Source organism: Vicia villosa, linkage group LG4, assembly GCF_029867415.1.
Source record: "Vicia villosa cultivar HV-30 ecotype Madison, WI linkage group LG4, Vvil1.0, whole genome shotgun sequence".
Lineage (NCBI taxonomy): Eukaryota > Viridiplantae > Streptophyta > Magnoliopsida > Fabales > Fabaceae > Vicia > Vicia villosa.
Window position 1 is genome coordinate 181,690,470 of NC_081183.1, and position 16,860 is coordinate 181,707,329.

General features: G+C 37.9%; 1 protein-coding gene across 2 annotated transcripts; it reads left to right on the top strand.

Moving 5' to 3' along the window:
• The first annotated feature begins 1,037 nt into the window (after positions 1-1,037).
• On the top strand, positions 1,038-13,555 carry LOC131596260 (peptidyl-prolyl cis-trans isomerase CYP95-like). Of its 2 annotated transcripts, XM_058868866.1 has the most exons (14): positions 1,038-1,160; positions 1,993-2,092; positions 2,186-2,240; positions 2,511-2,599; positions 2,896-2,920; positions 3,375-3,410; positions 3,527-3,644; positions 9,489-9,616; positions 9,855-10,212; positions 10,557-10,675; positions 11,201-11,405; positions 11,495-12,424; positions 12,545-12,616; positions 12,817-13,555. In XM_058868866.1, the coding sequence occupies exons 2-14, from the start codon at positions 2,015-2,017 to the stop codon at positions 13,106-13,108; spliced, it is 2,505 nt and encodes an 834-aa protein (XP_058724849.1). In that variant the 5' UTR covers positions 1,038-1,160; positions 1,993-2,014; the 3' UTR covers positions 13,109-13,555. The 2 variants fall into 2 exon arrangements, with proteins under 2 accessions (XP_058724849.1, XP_058724850.1); XM_058868867.1 differs by lacking the exons at positions 1,038-1,160; positions 1,993-2,092; positions 2,186-2,240; positions 2,511-2,599 and adding an exon at positions 2,730-2,778.
• Positions 13,556-16,860: the final 3,305 nt, after the last annotated feature.

Consider the following 16,860-nt stretch of genomic DNA (forward strand, 5'->3'; position numbering starts at 1 on the left):
TCAATATCTTTTGCATAAAATTGTTCAAACTTGTTTATGAGATCTGGAACTGGGGAGGACAAGGTTAACAATAATGACTATTCAGAACCAAACTTTTTGTTCAAAGCACCAACAACGAGATTTGATTTATCAAGTTTGTACAAAATCTCAAAGTTAAATCCTTTTAATTTAGAAACCCATTTTTATTATTCCGGTGATTTGATTTTATGGAGTAACATATTTCTAAGACTTTTTTTAACACTTATAAATTTATTATCACCCACTTTTCTTTTTTAACACTCCATGTAAGGACTATTTGTACGACACTTTACTGTTTACTATCGGTGTTACTCTCAATTCATCTAATAGATCAACACAAGGGATTGACATATATGAGTCTTCTATATATCATTCTTATGCATGTTTAACCTTCTTCTTGCTTCTTTCAAGTTTGTCCACATTTTCGTTTATTGTTTTTTTTGTTGCCATAATTTAACAAATTATAGTAGATATTTTCCATCTAGGACCGCCTAACGTTAACATGTTTCCATCACAACAAATAATTTAAAAATTCTAAAAAGCTGTATATTTAATATCTTTGCACAACTAATAACTAATTTGACTTAACCAGACTTTGTATAAGATTTAATGACTAAAACTTATTTTTTTTAACTGCAGTTATATTAAGAGAAAGGAAGATGATACAAAAAGGATAGATGGACCAGACCAAAACCCTATCAATAAGTCACAAATCTAAAGAACGGTATGCCAAGTCTGTTCTTTACAAAATCAGCCCTTAAGAAGGAGGGGATGGAAAAAAAAAGAGTATAATCAGGTAAGGATAACTCATGATTAGCAAGTGCATCCGCACAACTATTCCCTTCCCTAAAAATATGAGAAACCATAAAATTCCATCTAGAAACAATATCTATACAACTCAACCATCTATTCTGAATTTGCCAAAAAACTTTAAGCGGAGAATTGAACGCCTTAAAAATCAATAACTTATATGAGAGAAATAAAAAAAAATTGAGGAAAATAATCTGAAATGCGGAGAGGGATAGTGAAGTAAATTCACGCTCCAGTTAGAACTAGTAGAACTGGTAGAAAAACTCATTTTATATACCCAAACCCAGATTCTCACTTTCTCATTCTCTTATTCTCTCTCTTTTGCGGTTCAGGTAAGCTCTACTCTCTCCTCTTCCATCGTTTCTTAACTCTTCTCTTTACTCAATCCATGCATGTAACCCTAAAACCCTCTCAAAACACCGCTATCTTCGCTTATTCTGCATAGGTACCTCGCGTTTCATAATCAGCTAGGGTTTTAGGTTTTCACTTCAAGAAGTTCTACGCATTTACATTTTTTCATCCAATTACGTTTCATTTTTATACTGAAAATGCTTCGATTTAGTCTCTTCCTGTCGCTGATCTGGTTTTCTTCACTCAATTTATTGTTATCGCTGATTTGCGAGAATCAGTTATATTATATAGGTAGAAGTTTTCTGCTGAAAACTAGTTGCATGTGATATTTTTGTTGTTTGTATTGATAACTGGTAATTTCTTAATTATGAAAAATGCGAGAAACAAAGGGAACGCCAATTTCACGTCACTCTGGTATTTACACCAGAAGCGTCTAACTGATTCAGCACTTTCTGTTACTGCAATTCTGTTACAGTTGGATGCTTTCTTGAGCTTATCTCTTTACAGTAGCAGATTGATTGTGCTGCCAAACAAGTCTTCCGCCGTCTTTATTTTTCGATAAGATTGCGATTAATTAATTTATAGGTTTGTTGTTTCAGTAAGGTTTGTTGTAGTTATAACTTGTTAAGTCAATGTGAATTCAGGTAGGTTATGTGAAACTTATGTTGTTTTAGCTTGAAAGTGCCGCGGGATAGTTTGGTTTCCTGACTAAAGTTTGTTTGTTTGCATTATTCATTGATTGTGAATTATTGCTCCGGATCAGTGAACTGTTGATTTTTATGTAATTATCAGTTGGTGGTTAATTTTGTTTAGATTCTGATCAGTAAGAAACACTATGGCAAAGAAGAAGAACCCTATGGTGTTTATGGATGTGTCTATAGATGGGGATCCTTCTGAAAGAATGGTGTTTGAGGTACTTTCTTTTATACTTTCTTTCCAATGATTCATGCATACACAGTGCGAATTTACGATAATCAACCTAATGCTACGTTGTTTGTTATCTCAGCTTTTCCATGACGTTGCTCCTAAGACAGCTGAAAATTTTCGTGCACTGTGTACTGGTAATAATACATTTGATTTGCATACAAGTTTCTTCATTAGTAACACATGTTGATTGAACTAGGACAATTCCTTTTTTTTTTTTCTTAAAATTCCGCATATCATCATTATTGCTTATCCATCATCAACTGAAGATTGTTGGACATGTTAATGCCTTTTGGTTTTGAGTAGTGCATGGAATATATTAGCTTAAAATACATGTCATCTTCCTAATCGACAAATAACTGATTTACCTTCTCTTTTTCTTTGAAATGTGTTATTTCCCATTTCAGGAGAAAGAGGAGTCAGTCCTAATACTGGAAAATCACTGCACTACAAGGGCTCTTTCTTCCATCAAATCATAAAAGGCTCCATTGTGAAGGTATGTTTTTACTTTTTCGTACATCTATATCGTTATTTGGTAGTTCCTATTGTAAGTTTTTTGTATTTTGTGGTTGAAAACGGCTTAGTAGTGGTCCCTATTTTGTCAGTTTCCCTTGTTTATTCTGTAGGATACAGGGCTGATGGTCACGACTGCTTTACTTGTGATATAGTTTTAAGGTTGTACTTATGATGTTATTAATACTCATAATTGTAATAAGTCATCGTTGACCAGACTATTTGTATGCATTATTATAATTTGATTGTTTGTATTAATGGTTAGTTTCACTTTTGCAGGGTGGTGATTTTATTAATCGAAATGGTAAGTATTTATTCTTTGATTCTTTGCCTCATACTGTGAATTATTTTCTCACCTTTAAAGGTTGCAATTTGATATAATACATGTAGTCACTTTATTTATTTATTTTATCATTTGACCATTCAGTTGTCCGGGTTGCAAGCCTTAGTTCATTTTCATGTCCGGGTTACTAATTTTAAATTAAAACCATGCCAACATTGGCTTTTATCTTCATGCAAGTTTCTTCTCATGATCTGTTCTTTAGGATGTTTTAAAATCATGTAGTTGTTAACTTATCAAACTATCTTGAACCAATAATAATGTAAAAGTTCTTATTGTCACTTTTTCTCTTATTTTTAGTGACAGTTAGTATGCAGTGAAACCTCATTAACAGCCATCACTTTTCCTCTGCATGCATCCCAAATGCCATGTGTTGTACATTATAGTAATTCATGTATCTTTTTTCTGTGTTTGGCAGGGACTGGTGGAGAAAGCATTTATCCCAAGTTTCCAGGTTAGAATGCTAAGTTGTCGTCTTGAACCCATATTCCTAAGCTTGAGTTCTTTTGAGTTATGTTATGTCTCGGCTTATTTAGTTCTTATAATTGCATCCGTGACATATTTTTTCAGATGAGTCTCCTAAGCTAAAGCATGATTCTCTAGGCCTTCTATCCATGGCCATTGCTGATCGTAACACTATTGGTTCACATTTTATCATCACTTTGAAAGCTGATCACCATCTGGATAGGTTTGTTTATCTGATTTATTCCCAGTATTAGAAAGAGAAAAGATAGATGAACTTTTGTATTTCAGTTACAACTCTTTGTTGTAGATCTGTAAAGTTAGTTACAAAAGATGCACAGCTTGCTTTATATAGTCAAGCTGTGACCTGCTGTAGCAGGTAGTCCTGATTACAATTGCCAGGTGTCAGTCTAAACTGACTGGCTTGCTTTTACAATGCTATGCTATTGAATACTCTAATACCCCCCCCACAAACTCATGGGGAGCTAGCAACCCTGAGTTTGTGTCTAAATTCCAGAAATTTAGGAGAGGAGAGAGGTTTTGTAAGGACATCTGCAATTTGATCTACTCCTGGAATGTGAGCAACAGAGATCTTCTTGGCCAGCACCTTCTCCCTGACAAAGAAAAGGTCAATTTCCATGTGTTTGGTACGAGTGTGCATGATAGGATTGTGAGCCAGTAGAACAGCTGACTGATTATCACACAAGACAACAGGTTGTAGAGTGGAGATACCAAGCTCAGTGAACAAGGTTTGCAGCCATAGTAAATCAGCAGTAGCTTGGGCAAGGCTCCTGTACTCAGCTTCAGTGCTAGATCTAGCAACCACTGGCTGTTTCTTGGACCACCATGAGATCAAATTATTGCCAAAGTAAATAGCAGCACCTGAGGTGCTCCTTCTATCATCTGGATCTGAAGCCCAATCTGCATCACAAAAGACTCTAATGGAGGGCAGCTGAGTGGAAGGTAGAGCAGACAGTTGTAAACCAAAGTTGAGAGTACCCTTGAGATATCTGAGGATTCTTTTCACTGCAACCCAATGAGCCTCAAGTGGGTGAGCCATAAACTGGCAAACTTTGTTGACAGAATAGGCTATGTCAGGTCTGGTAATGGTGGCATATTGGAGGGCCCCTACAACAGACCTGTACATGAAGGGATCCTGAAGAGCAGAGGAACCAGCCTTAGTGAGCTTGCAAGAGGTTTGCATAGGAGAGTTGACAGGACTGCAATCAGTCATTTTGGTTTTGTGGAGCAAGTCCCTGATGTATTTGGCCTGTGTGAGAAGCATGGAGCCATTAGAAGCATGTTTGACCTCTATGCCCAGAAAATAATCCAAGGCACCAAGATGTTTGAGAGAGAAGGAGGAATTGAGCTTGGTGATGACATCTTGAAGCAAATGTGAGTTGCTGCCAGTGATGATAATATCATCAAATATACCAAGAGATAGATGGTATCCTTGTGAGACTTAAAGACAAAGAGAGAAGGGTCACACTTGCTAGGTTTGAAGTGAAGCTGAAGCAAGGCTTGTTGCAATCTCTCAAACCATTGTCTAGGGGCCTGTTTGAGACCATAGAGGGCCTTGTGCATCTTGCAAACTAGAGAAGAGTTAGACTGAACAAACCCAGAGGGCTGTTCCATGTAAACCTCTTCAGTAAGAAGACCATTCAGAAATGCATTGTTGACATCCAATTGCTGAATGGACCAATGCCTTGATAAAGCCACAGTGAGAATGAGTCTAATGGTGATGGGTTTGACCACAGGGGAGAATGTTTCATTGTAATCAAACCCCTGTTTCTGGTGAAACCCCTTGGCCACAAGTCGTGCCTTATATCTGTTAACTGTCCCATCAGGATTCTCCTTGATCCTGAACACCCATTTACACCCAATAGGTTGTCTGTTGGGAGGTAGAGGTACCAGGGACCAGGTCTTGTTTTTGCATAAGGCATCATATTCAGCCTGCATTGCACACTTCCACTTGTCATCAGCAAGGGCCTGTTTAACTGTTTTGGGCTCAGACTGTGTGAGCAACAGAGAAGGTTGAAGCCTTGGTTGTACAAAGCCTGATTTGGCTCTAGTAATCATCTGATGATGATTATTTGGCTTCTGCACAACAGGGACAGCATTTAGAGGGATAGAAGAAGAAGAATCAGCACCTGTAGACATAGAAGGAGAGGATGCTGAAGTAGTAGTAGGGGATGTAGAGGGTAGAGAATTGGACAGGTCACTAGAGGGTGACAGGTTATTTGTAGGATGAGGTGAGGGAGTGGATGTATCTGTGGAAGAAGAATTAGAGGATTTTGAGGAAGAGAAGGGTACAGCTGTAATGGGATTAGGCATGGGTAAGGGAGAGGCTGCACTAGGAGGCAGCAGATGGTGCAGAGATGAAATAGAGGAAGATTTAGGTGTAGATGATGTAGAAGTGTTGGGAGGGTTAGGGAAGAGTTCCAGAAAAGGAAACCTGGACTCATTAAACAGGACATCCTTGGATATATATAACTTTCCAGTGGGAGACAAGCATTTATACCCTTTGTGTGAAGCTGAATACCCCAAGAAAAGGCACTCATGAGACCTGAACTCCAGCTTGTGGGCATTGTATGGTCTGAGAAGAGGAAAGCAGGCACAACCAAACACCTTCAGAAACTTGTAATCAGGAGAGGACTTGAATAATAGTGTGTAAGGTACCTGAAACTTAACAGATGAAGAGGGAAGTCTGTTAATGAGATAAACAGCAGTACAGAAGGCAAAGTCCCAGTAAGAAATAGGCAGAGAAGCATGACTCAGCAGAGTTAGACCCAAGTCAACAATATGTCTATGCTTCCTCTCCACCACTCCATTTTGATGGTGTGTATGGGGGCAAATAATTCTGTGTTGTATACCAAGTTCAGCAAGAAACTTGGAGAAAGGTCTGAATTCTCCACCCCAATCAGACTGAATAGCCTTGATGGGGAAGCCAAGCTGCAATTCAACAAATGCCTTAAACTGTTTAAAAACACTAAGTGCTTCAGCTTTGGTCTTAAGCAGATAGAGCCAAGTAAATTTGGAAAAGGCATCTACAAATGAGATATAGTATTTGAACCCTTGAGTGGAAGATTGGGGTGAAGGACCCCAAAGATCACAATATAACAGTTCAAGAGGAGACTTATAGACAGTATGAGAAAGAGGAGAATGTAGTTTGTGAGCTTTGCCAACACAACAAGCAGTACAAAAGAAATCATGCATTTTATTATGAATAGGAATATTACAATTCTGCAATACAAGTTTAAGAGTATTGACATTGGGATGGCCTAATCTTAGGTGCCATATATTGGACAAAGAAGAAGATACAGCAGTAGCATTAATGCTAGGTACAACATTATTAGAACTGACTAAAGACTTAGCAGACTTGGAAACAGCAAGATGAGGAAATTCATATAAGCCATCTGAGCCAACTTTGCCAACTAGAAGAACATCATTGGACACCTGAGATTTGACAAGGCAAGAGTCAGCAGTAAAGAGAAAATAAACATGATTATCTTTGCAGAACTGGCTAACACTGATTAAGTTTTTAGTAATTGAAGGCACATGTAAAAGATGATTGAGAGAAAGAGATGTGTGAGGTTGACAAGTAGAGAAAAAGGTACTAGAACCAGTGGAGGAAATTGGCAGACCTTGACCATTTCCTACAAAGATTTGGTCATGTCCCTCACAAGGAGCTTGTTGCTGAATATTGGCAGCATCATTGGTGACATGGAATGAGGCACCTGAGTCAGGATACCAGGTGGCAGCAGCTTGGACAGGAGCAGCATTGGCAACAAAAGTGCTAGGAGTGTATGCATAAGCAGTTGGCCTGGCTTGAGCAGTAGCAGTAGGTCTTATCCACACATTAGCAGGACTTTGAGCATAGGCAACCTGAGGAGTGGACCATGGAGCTGAAGTATAAGGAGTGTTGGCATATGCAACTTGAGGCTGAAACTGTTGGTTGAACCTGTGCCAACAATTCAAGGCAGAATGTCCAACTTTAGTGCAAAGCTGACACTGAACACCAGAGGTCCTGCCACCTCTACCTCTGCCACCTCTACCACCTCTATTAGACCTTCCTCCTCTGAAGGAAGCATAGTCAGGTTCAGGCGAAGGTGTAGCAGGAGCAGCAGAAGGAATGTCAGGCTTGGACACATCAGGTGAAGGTGATGAAGTTTGAGTAGGAGCATGAGTGAGGTTCAGAGAGGCAATGTCTGGAGTAGTTTGCTTCTTGAACTTGTTCAATCGTAACTCATGAGCAATAAGCAGGATCTCAACTTCATCCAAATCCATATCTCCAAACTTACTTTCTACAACAGAAACAACAGAGGCATACTCACTTGGTAATCCTTCAAGAATGACGTCAATGTGATGCGTAACTGGAACAGGATCTCCAATCGAGGCTAGGGCATCAACGATCGTGCGAATCTTCAACAGATAATCAGAAATAGATTGTGAATCGAGCATCGCAGCACGTAGTTCCACACGGAGTTGGAGTGCACGCGCGCGAGTTTGCTTCTGAAAGTAATTGAACAAGCGATCCCAAAGTTGATGAGAATGAGTGCAACCGAGAACTCTGGACATGATGTCGCTCGATAACGTTGATTGAAGCCACGATAACAGCAACTGATCCTTCTGAAGCCACGACGCATACGCCGGATTGACGGAACCGGAACGACGATCATCGTCGGAGAGAAACTTGGACGGAATGCGAGGACAGACGACGAGATCGGTGAGATTGTGCGCGTTGATGTACGGCTCCACTTGTTGGCGCCATAGATGAAAGTTCTTTTCATCAAGTTTGTAAGCGATCTTCAGTGCGAACTGAAGACGACGAGATTCATCCACCACCGCCGCCGGCGGCGGAGTAGAAGACGGTGTAACTTGAGCGGAAGACGGTGATCCTGACGGTGAGGCCATGGATCGAGAAGCTAAACTGGTACCATATTAGAAAGAGAAAAGATAGATGAACTTTTGTATTTCAGTTACAACTCTTTGTTGTAGATCTGTAAAGTTAGTTACAAAAGATGCACAGCTTGCTTTATATAGAGTCAAGCTGTGACCTGCTGTAGCAGGTAGTCCTGATTACAATTGCCAGGTGTCAGTCTAAACTGACTGGCTTGCTTTTACAATGCTATGCTATTGAATACTCTAATACCCAGTGCCATTTTGTTAACTACTTTGTGACCGTTTGGACAAGGACAACTTATTTGAGATTATTTGCTATCAACAAATAAGAAAATTTTAGTACTGTTTTGATGAATTAGTTAAAAAAGCTTTTGAATGAAACCCATGTATGTAAGATTTTTTTTTTTGCATATTTTTATCAGTTAGAATCAAAACTAATGAAAAGTAAGTCGTTGTAACAGCTATAGAAATGGCCTAGTAATTAGCTCATTCTAAAACAATTTGACCTATGTTACCAAACTCGGCTGTTCCAGCCGTTATCTCGGCACATAACAGCAAAACCAAGAAAACAGCACCAGGCCGCGCCGACAGACGGGTGACTCGGCTGTAACAACTGCGATAATCGGATTGGTTTCAGAACGATGCCGCTCCGACAGGATAGGTTTTGAGTGAAATTTGTAGTTTTCTCATGTATCAATCTAGTCTATTTATGTATTTTAAGTTCTTTGTTATTGGATCTTAACACTTTTTTGATTTTTTAAAAACTTTTTTAGTCATACATTTTATAAATAACTTTTATTTCTTATTAACGTACCCATATCTTGATTTAACGCCGCTATCTGAGATATATAACATAGAATTTGACTAAAATAACCATAAAGAATTGTTAACATATTCTTCTTTCTTGAGTGCTTCTTGAAATTTTAAATCGTTTATTCAAATGGCAATTGGCTTATTTTTTTTTTTTGCTGCACTGGCAATAAGCCCTATTTAACAAGCTTTACTTGATGATCTACTTGTTTAAAATTTAAACTATAGTAAAATACGATCTTACTGTTTACCATTCTTGCATTGGGTTGGTGTGTAAATTGATATAGAGTCATCCTTTTGGTTCATGGAACTAAATGCTCAGCTTGCTTACGTGTTTAGCTATGGGATCATTTTGCAGGAAGCATGTAGCTTTTGGCAAACTTGTGCTAGGGTATGATGTTTTGAAGAAAATTGAAGACGTGGGCGATGAAGAAGGACTCCCATCCGTAACTGTCAAAATAGTTAATAGTGGTGAACATAATGAGGGTGAGAATTAGATAGCCCATTTAAGGAACACTGATTTACTCCTTTAATATGAATGATGGTAGATACATCCCTAATCATCTTCTGAACATTTCATTTCCAAGCTTTTAAAGGTCATACTATAATGTGTTGTAGTGTTTATTTTCCCTCTTCAAGTTGATTGATGCTTCTGTGCAGCCTATAATGCCATTTTTAAATGTATTTGATTTGTTCATTTGAATTTTCATTTTTGTTGTTTTAGATGGTAAGAAGACACACAAGTCAAAAATTGGAAGGAATGGATCTGCTGAAGCCATTAGTCATGAAGTGCGGAGGAAGGGAAAACATAAAAAATCTTCAGGAGACCGAAGGAAAAAGAGAAAACATTACTCATCAGAATCAGATAGCTCCTCAGATTCAGACACAGAATCTTCAGAAAGTGACAGTGACTCTGACTCAGATTTGTCCTCGTCATCTTACACAAGCTCGTCTAGTGATGACAGGCGGAGGAAGAGAAAGAGATCTAGGAAAGATAAACATCGACATGGAAAAAGAAGAGATAAACGCCGAGAAAAGAAGCGAAGGAAACTAGATAAGCGATCAAAACGTAAATCAAAGAGGTACTGAATCTGATTAAACATTTGGTTATGATATATGGATATAAACCTCTAGTCGAAGTTGCTTGTGAAAAAATTATTATTGTATCATGAATATCATGTGCTCTCATATTGGTCGTGGTTGTTTTTTTTTTTCCTATAGCATGTGACATAGGTGGTTTTAATATTGCGAGCTGCTGTTTTATATATATGATTATTATAGTTATTAACCTATCACACGAGTTTTTGCTGGATCCATTGCTCTCAACAAGTTAAAACATGTATTAACACATACATTTTTAACTGGTAATTCTACTTTCGTTAACAATTTTGGTGGTTGTCACTGAGATTTTGTTGTGTGGTGTTAGGGAATCAGACAGTCAAACTGATGCAGATAGTGCAAGTAAGAGTAACGATAGCTCCAGTGGCCAAGGTCTTGATACTCAAGGGAGAATTCAAAAGCACAAAGATCATTCTCAGAAAAATGGTAATTTTGAAGTCCTTTGTTTTTTGTTTAATTTAAGTTTATCCAATAAATTATTTTATCTTTTGTCTCTGGCCAAGCCAAATCCTAAAATATAAGCTAGATGTTGCAAGGGTTCTTTTGGGGGCCTCCGGGTAATTTATGATTTGTCATCATATTTCATCATCATTTTACATGGAATTATGTACTGAAAAATAAATGCCACCAAGGACAATTTTTACCAGCTGATTTTTTTTTAACTCATCTAACCTTGCATCGTCTCTTGATTGAACTGTATTTAAGGATGCCCTTTTTTCTTGCCTTCTATTGGTTGCTAGGAATGATGTCATATAGTTTGCCTTAGAATTGGAAAAATGAAGTAATTGCACTTAGCAAAAGTAAAATTTCATTTGCTGGTCCTTGTTGCAATTTAATTTCATCAAACTTGTAGCTTAATTCTATAGTATTTTATATATTTTTTTTCATAGTTTTTGGTTCCTTTGTAGCATGTGGTGATGTCTTGTCCTTTTTTTTCTTTTTCTTTTACAGCTGAAGTCCAGTCATCCTCAGTTTTGGAGAAAGAATCATCTCCTATTAATCTTAAAAAGAGGGAGGGGCTGAGCAATATAGAGGAGGGAGAATTCCCAAAGGAAAATGGAGCGCAGCGTAGCAACGGCATTGGGGCCAACCATAGATCTGACAGATATGAAGAGAGGCAGCCTGATGTGATGGATGATAATCCAGGGAAATCTAGGTCTACTTTCTAATCTTGTCACACCTTTGTTTTTTCTTATGCTTACCATTTCTTCCAGATCTGGCATTTTATTAAAAGTTAATGAGCAGGAGTCGAAGCATGAGTCCTAAGCAAACCTTGAGCAAGAGTATGAGTATTAGTCCCAATCGTGGGAGTAAAATCCCAAGCATTAGTCCAAAAGAAAGGTTGATCAGAAGTAAAAGCCCCCGTGCTCCATCACAGAGGAGTTTAAGCAGGAGTCCTGTTAGAAGCATCAACAGGAGTCTAAACAAAAGCATCAGCAGAAGCCCTGTGAGAGGGAGGAAGGGGAGAAGTATCAGTAGAAGCCCTGTGAGAACACACATTCATAGAAATGTCAGCAAGAGCCCTGTTAGAAGTCCTGACCGCAGAAGCATCAGCAGGAGTCTAAACAGAAGCATCAGCAGAAGCCCTGTGAGAGGGAGGAAGGGGAGAAGTATCAGTAGAAGCCCTGTGAGAACACACATTCATAGAAATGTCAGCAAGAGCCCTGTTAGAAGTCCTGACCGCAGAAGTTTTAGCAAGAGCCCTGTGAGATCTGTTTCTCAAAGCCGCAGGAGCAGGAGTTCTGCTAGAGTATCAACACGAAGAACGGTCAGTAGGAGTCCTGTGAGAGTGTCAAGAAAGAGCTTCAGCAGAAGTCCAATTAGATCACCTGCCAGAAGTCTCAGCAGAAGTTCCGGCCGAGCTCCTTTGAGAAGCATTAGCCAAAGTCCTGTTAGATTGGCAGGGAGAGACAATCACCGCAGCTATTCCAGGAGTCGTAGCCCTGTCCGTAGGGCAAGGACACCTCGTGAGAGGAGTCTGTCAAGGAGTGTGTCACCTGATGTTTCACCAAAACGTATCAGGAGAGGAAGAGGTTTCAGTGAACGATACTCTTATGCTAGAAGGTACAGAACCCCCTCCCGGTCTCCTGTCAGGTACCGCTCCCGGTCTCCTGTCAGGTACCGCTCCCGGTCTCCTGTCAGGTACCGCTATAATGGAAGGAATGACCGTGACAGGTAAACTGCTTACGTAGTATGTGGTTTATAAGTTCTAATTAGTCATCATACTAAGTTAGTATGTCTCTGTTGAGAATATGAGAGTTAAATGTCCTAACTTTTTACTCTTTCTGCTATCAGATATTCTGGATACAGAAGGTACTCCCCAAGGCGGAATAGGAGCCCACCTCCACGGAGAAGAACTTCACCAAGGTTTTTTTTCTAACTTCCTTTGCATTGTTAACATTTTAAAAAAAATATTCAGGGTGAAAATATTGTGGTTGCAACATGATTTATTTCTTAGTGATTTGATTCATTGTTGATAAATTTTCTGGTACCAATTATTCTAAATCAATTATGATGGCATCAAGCCTTTTGAGTGTGCATATGATTATATAAAACCTTATATATAGGTACCGAAGTAGGAGAAGCAGGTCACCATCTGTATCACGCAGCCCACCTCACCGTTCTCGACGGTATAGTCCAAGCCGTAGCCCGGTTCGCCATCGTTCACCTCCTCGTGTGAATAGGCGCATGTCATCATCCCTCAGCAGGAGTCCATCTCGATCGAGGTCATCTGTGGAATCACAATCTCCAAGAAAAGCAAGCAAAGATAACCGATCAAGGTCTTCGTCTAGAAGCTCCGATGGAGGGAAAGGCTTGGTGTCTTATGGAAATGGCTCTCCTGATTCAAGCCAAAAATGAAGGGCCAAATTTGAACTGTTCAAAGCCGTTATCTTAAATGAGCTGGAGCCTTTACTTTTTTAAAACTTCACATACTGATTTACCTGCTTGCTGGAATGGGTGAATGTTGCATTGTTACACATTCTTCATGAACCAGGTTAGGAACTTGTAGTGAATTGAAATGGCATGTTGAAATATCATAGCTACTAGAATAAGTCTGACCAAACATGTCATACTCAAACGCAGTTTTAGCTGTGGAGTTGTTGGGGTTTATCCAATATTTCTTGGATGTGTAGTACCCATCCACACTCCCATTTATCAGTATCTTGTAGTAAGTAGCATGAGTTAATTGATAGAGATTTGGCCTGTCCCTTGTGGTGGCGGGAATGCGAATTAATTCTGTGTGTCTGACAATATTAGTTAGTATTTCTCAATATCAAACATTAAATCATGGATATTTTGTTAGAACTTTCCCCCCAGCTTTCACGTGTCTGGAAGTATACTTCATGAATTCGACGGGATTCAAACTGTATGTATTTTCTTGAAGTATACTTTCGGAGTGACTTTAGAACTGAAGAATAAAACTCCTTTAACTGTTCAGAAATTATGCATCCTATTCTGGTTGGCAAGGAATGAAAATAATTTACAATTTGTTTTTCTTCCTAAAACCTTCATAATTTGAACTAGTTTAAGTGAAAATTATTCAATATGCTTTTTAAAAGGTGAAATGGCCTAGCAGAACAATATTAAGGTAATATTGATAATTCAATTCCGAAATTGAAAGATTCATGAATAACATGTTCCAATATTCTAATTTTCAATGTTGAATTAATAATTAAATTACAAGTATGAAAGTTTAAAATTCGCGGTTTAGAATTACTCCCCCTTCCTTATTAAATGTTGTTTTAGAAGAATTTTTTTTCCTATTTTTTTTTTTTTTTGAATCAAAGGAATAACTTTTTATTGAGATTCAAAACACAGTGCAATGCAAGTGATCAAAAACTGATCCAAATAAGCAAAAGCTACTAACAGACCAGTGCAATGCAAGTGATCAAAAACTGATCCAAATAAGCAAAAGCTACTAACAGACCACTACTCAGACCTCTACCAAGGTAACATTAGTCTACCCAAGTGATGCCTAGTTTTTTTATTTTCCCAACATCTATGATGTTGGAAGTGCATTGTTGCGGACTCATACTTTCTCCAAAGCAGTTGGTATTCCTAAATCTCTTGCACTTGTGAATAGTTTCGGTAAAGGCACACTGAATAATTCTCTCCTAAATCTCCAGCACTCGTGAATAGTTTTGGTAAAGGCACACTGAATAATTCTCTGTCTCCAGCCTTTTTTCTTACACATATTGATAAACCAATCTAATTTCTCTTTCCACTTTTGAGGGATGTGAGCCAATTTTAACCAAATCAGAACTCCCTCCCACACCATTATCGTACCTGGACAGCCAAACAGGATGTGATCTAGGGTCTCACTCTCCTTGCAGAAAATACACTCATCAGTGTCGAGCATTCCAAACTTGTGAAGTCTTTTCTTAGTTGGTAAACTAATTATGGTAAGCTCTCCATAATATGTGTATGGATTTAGGCCTAGCAAGGTTATTGAACATAATTTTCCTCCACAAAACATCTCGCACAGAGTCCTTTAAATTCATGTACATTCTTCTTGCATTGTACTTGCTTTTCTGGAGGTTATGTTGCCAAGCCTGCATCTGAGTTACAAATCCTCTGGTTTTCAAAATACTTTTCATCACCCAAGATGTCGACTGCTTGATTGGAACCTTCATGATGCTTTGGCCTTTTGTGTAGTACGCATTAATCCATCTTATCCACAAGTTGTCAGCCTTATCATTCAAGTTCCACAGATTTTTTGCTATACAGATTTTGTTCCATTCATGGAGGTCAATGATGTTAAGCCCTCCTTTCTTTTTGGGAGTGCAAACTTTTTGCCAAGCAACATGAGACTTTCTTGTTATAATTTTTGTCACAGCCCAGAGGTTCGAACGACAGATGGCTTCAATGTTCCTTATGACTTTTTTAGGCATAGGGAGGCTCTGCATCCAATAGTTGCTAGTAGAGAACAACATACTTTGAATCAGTTGGGTTCTCCCTGCAAAGCTAAGCAATCTAGAACTCCAATGTCTGATTTTGCTCACTATTTTCTCCATTAGCCCAAGGCACTGGTGCACTGTAATTTTTCTACTATTGAGAGGTATCCCCACGAGCCATCTTCTCCCCAAACTATCCCCCTTTTTCCTTCTTTTCCCTCCCCGCCGTGGTCCCTAACCCTAGAGTTAAGAATTTAAACCAACACCAAGGAAGGATCAGGCAGATACAGGAGGATGAAACCGTATTGGAAACCTAAATTTCTTCGCCGGAAATCGCCAGATCCAAGAGCGCTTAAAGTCAAATTGTGTTCTCATTTTTTTTGTTTCTATTTTAGTGTCGTTTTTATATTTTAATGTTATAATTTGTCAATTATACCCTTACTTTATCAATAACTCCATTTTACATTTTCCATAAAATTAGTTATTTTCTCATTTAGTTATTATAAAAAGAGAGAGAATATGATTGAATTTATTTGGAAAGAGAAAATAAATGAGGGTATAATAGAAAAATAACTATGATAATCCACTATCTTTGTTAAAGAGCTTTATGTTAAAACGACACTTAAAAAAGACAGATGGACTAATAATTAGCCTCATTACATTAGATTCAAGGAACATGTGTTGTGAGGATACCTTGGAACATGTTCTAGTGTCAATGTCTTAGCATACTAAACAAAACAATAAACTTAATTAAAAATAAATAAAAAATAAAAATATTTTTTAATTAAAAGGGTTAAATAAGTTTTTGATTCCTATAAAGATTGTCGTTTTCATTTTTAGTCCTTCCCTGCCTTTAGACAATTGTTTTTACAAAAAAACCGTTGTCAAAACCAACTAAAACCGTTGCCAAAACCCATCAGGGACTAAGAATAAAACTGCAATATTTATAGGGACCAAAAACTTATTTAACCCTAATTAAAATGGTATAAAAATTGCGTCATAGATTAGTTTATATAGGGGTGTTCGCGGTGCGGTTTGGGCGATTTTGACAAAAAAAATCATCCGAACCGCAAGAGAAAAAATCGTGCGGTTTGGTTTGGTTCAGTTGGCTTTTAAAAAAAATCCAAACCAAACCAAACCAAACTAATGCGGTTTGGTTCGGTTCGGTTGGTTCAGTTTTTTACAAATATTTTATTGAACCATACATATACATGTAGATGACAACATAACTTTGTATTTAGACATTCACACACTATCAAAATAACTCATCATATTTTGACAACAACTTTCTATTTAATATGTAAAAATTAAATTAGATAAAAGTGAAATTAATAAACATAAAATAATAGTATAAAACAATATAAAAATTATTAGAATGAAACACAAAAATAGAAGAGATGAGAGATTAGGGAAGGTGAAAAAGAAAAAACAAAGGAATTGAGAGATTATAGAAGAAGATATGCGATAAAAACGAAACTAAAATAGGGAACATTTGCATAAAAATGAGAAGGTGAAAAAGAAAGAATATAAGAGAGTAGAGATTATAGAAAAAAAAGGGAAGATGTATGTGGCAAAGAAGGCGCGATAATGCTATTAGAGATTTGAGAAGATCAGGACTAAAATCATATGTGTAAGGATGAAAAAATTGTTTGTAATCATAAGGCTAAGGTGTAATAGACTTAAGTTTGGGTTGGATGTGAGTTAAGTAAAAGCTAG

Excerpts from the sequence above, each read along its gene's own strand:
- LOC131596260 (XM_058868866.1), top strand. The coding sequence starts at position 2,015 with ATGGCAAAGAAGAAGAACCCTATGGTGTTTATGGATGTGTCTATAGAT. Across the intron at positions 2,600-2,895 it reads TAAAAGGCTCCATTGTGAAG|GGTGGTGATTTTATTAATCG; the intron begins GTATGTTTTTAC and ends TCACTTTTGCAG. Across the intron at positions 11,406-11,494 it reads GATAATCCAGGGAAATCTAG|GAGTCGAAGCATGAGTCCTA; the intron begins GTCTACTTTCTA and ends GTTAATGAGCAG.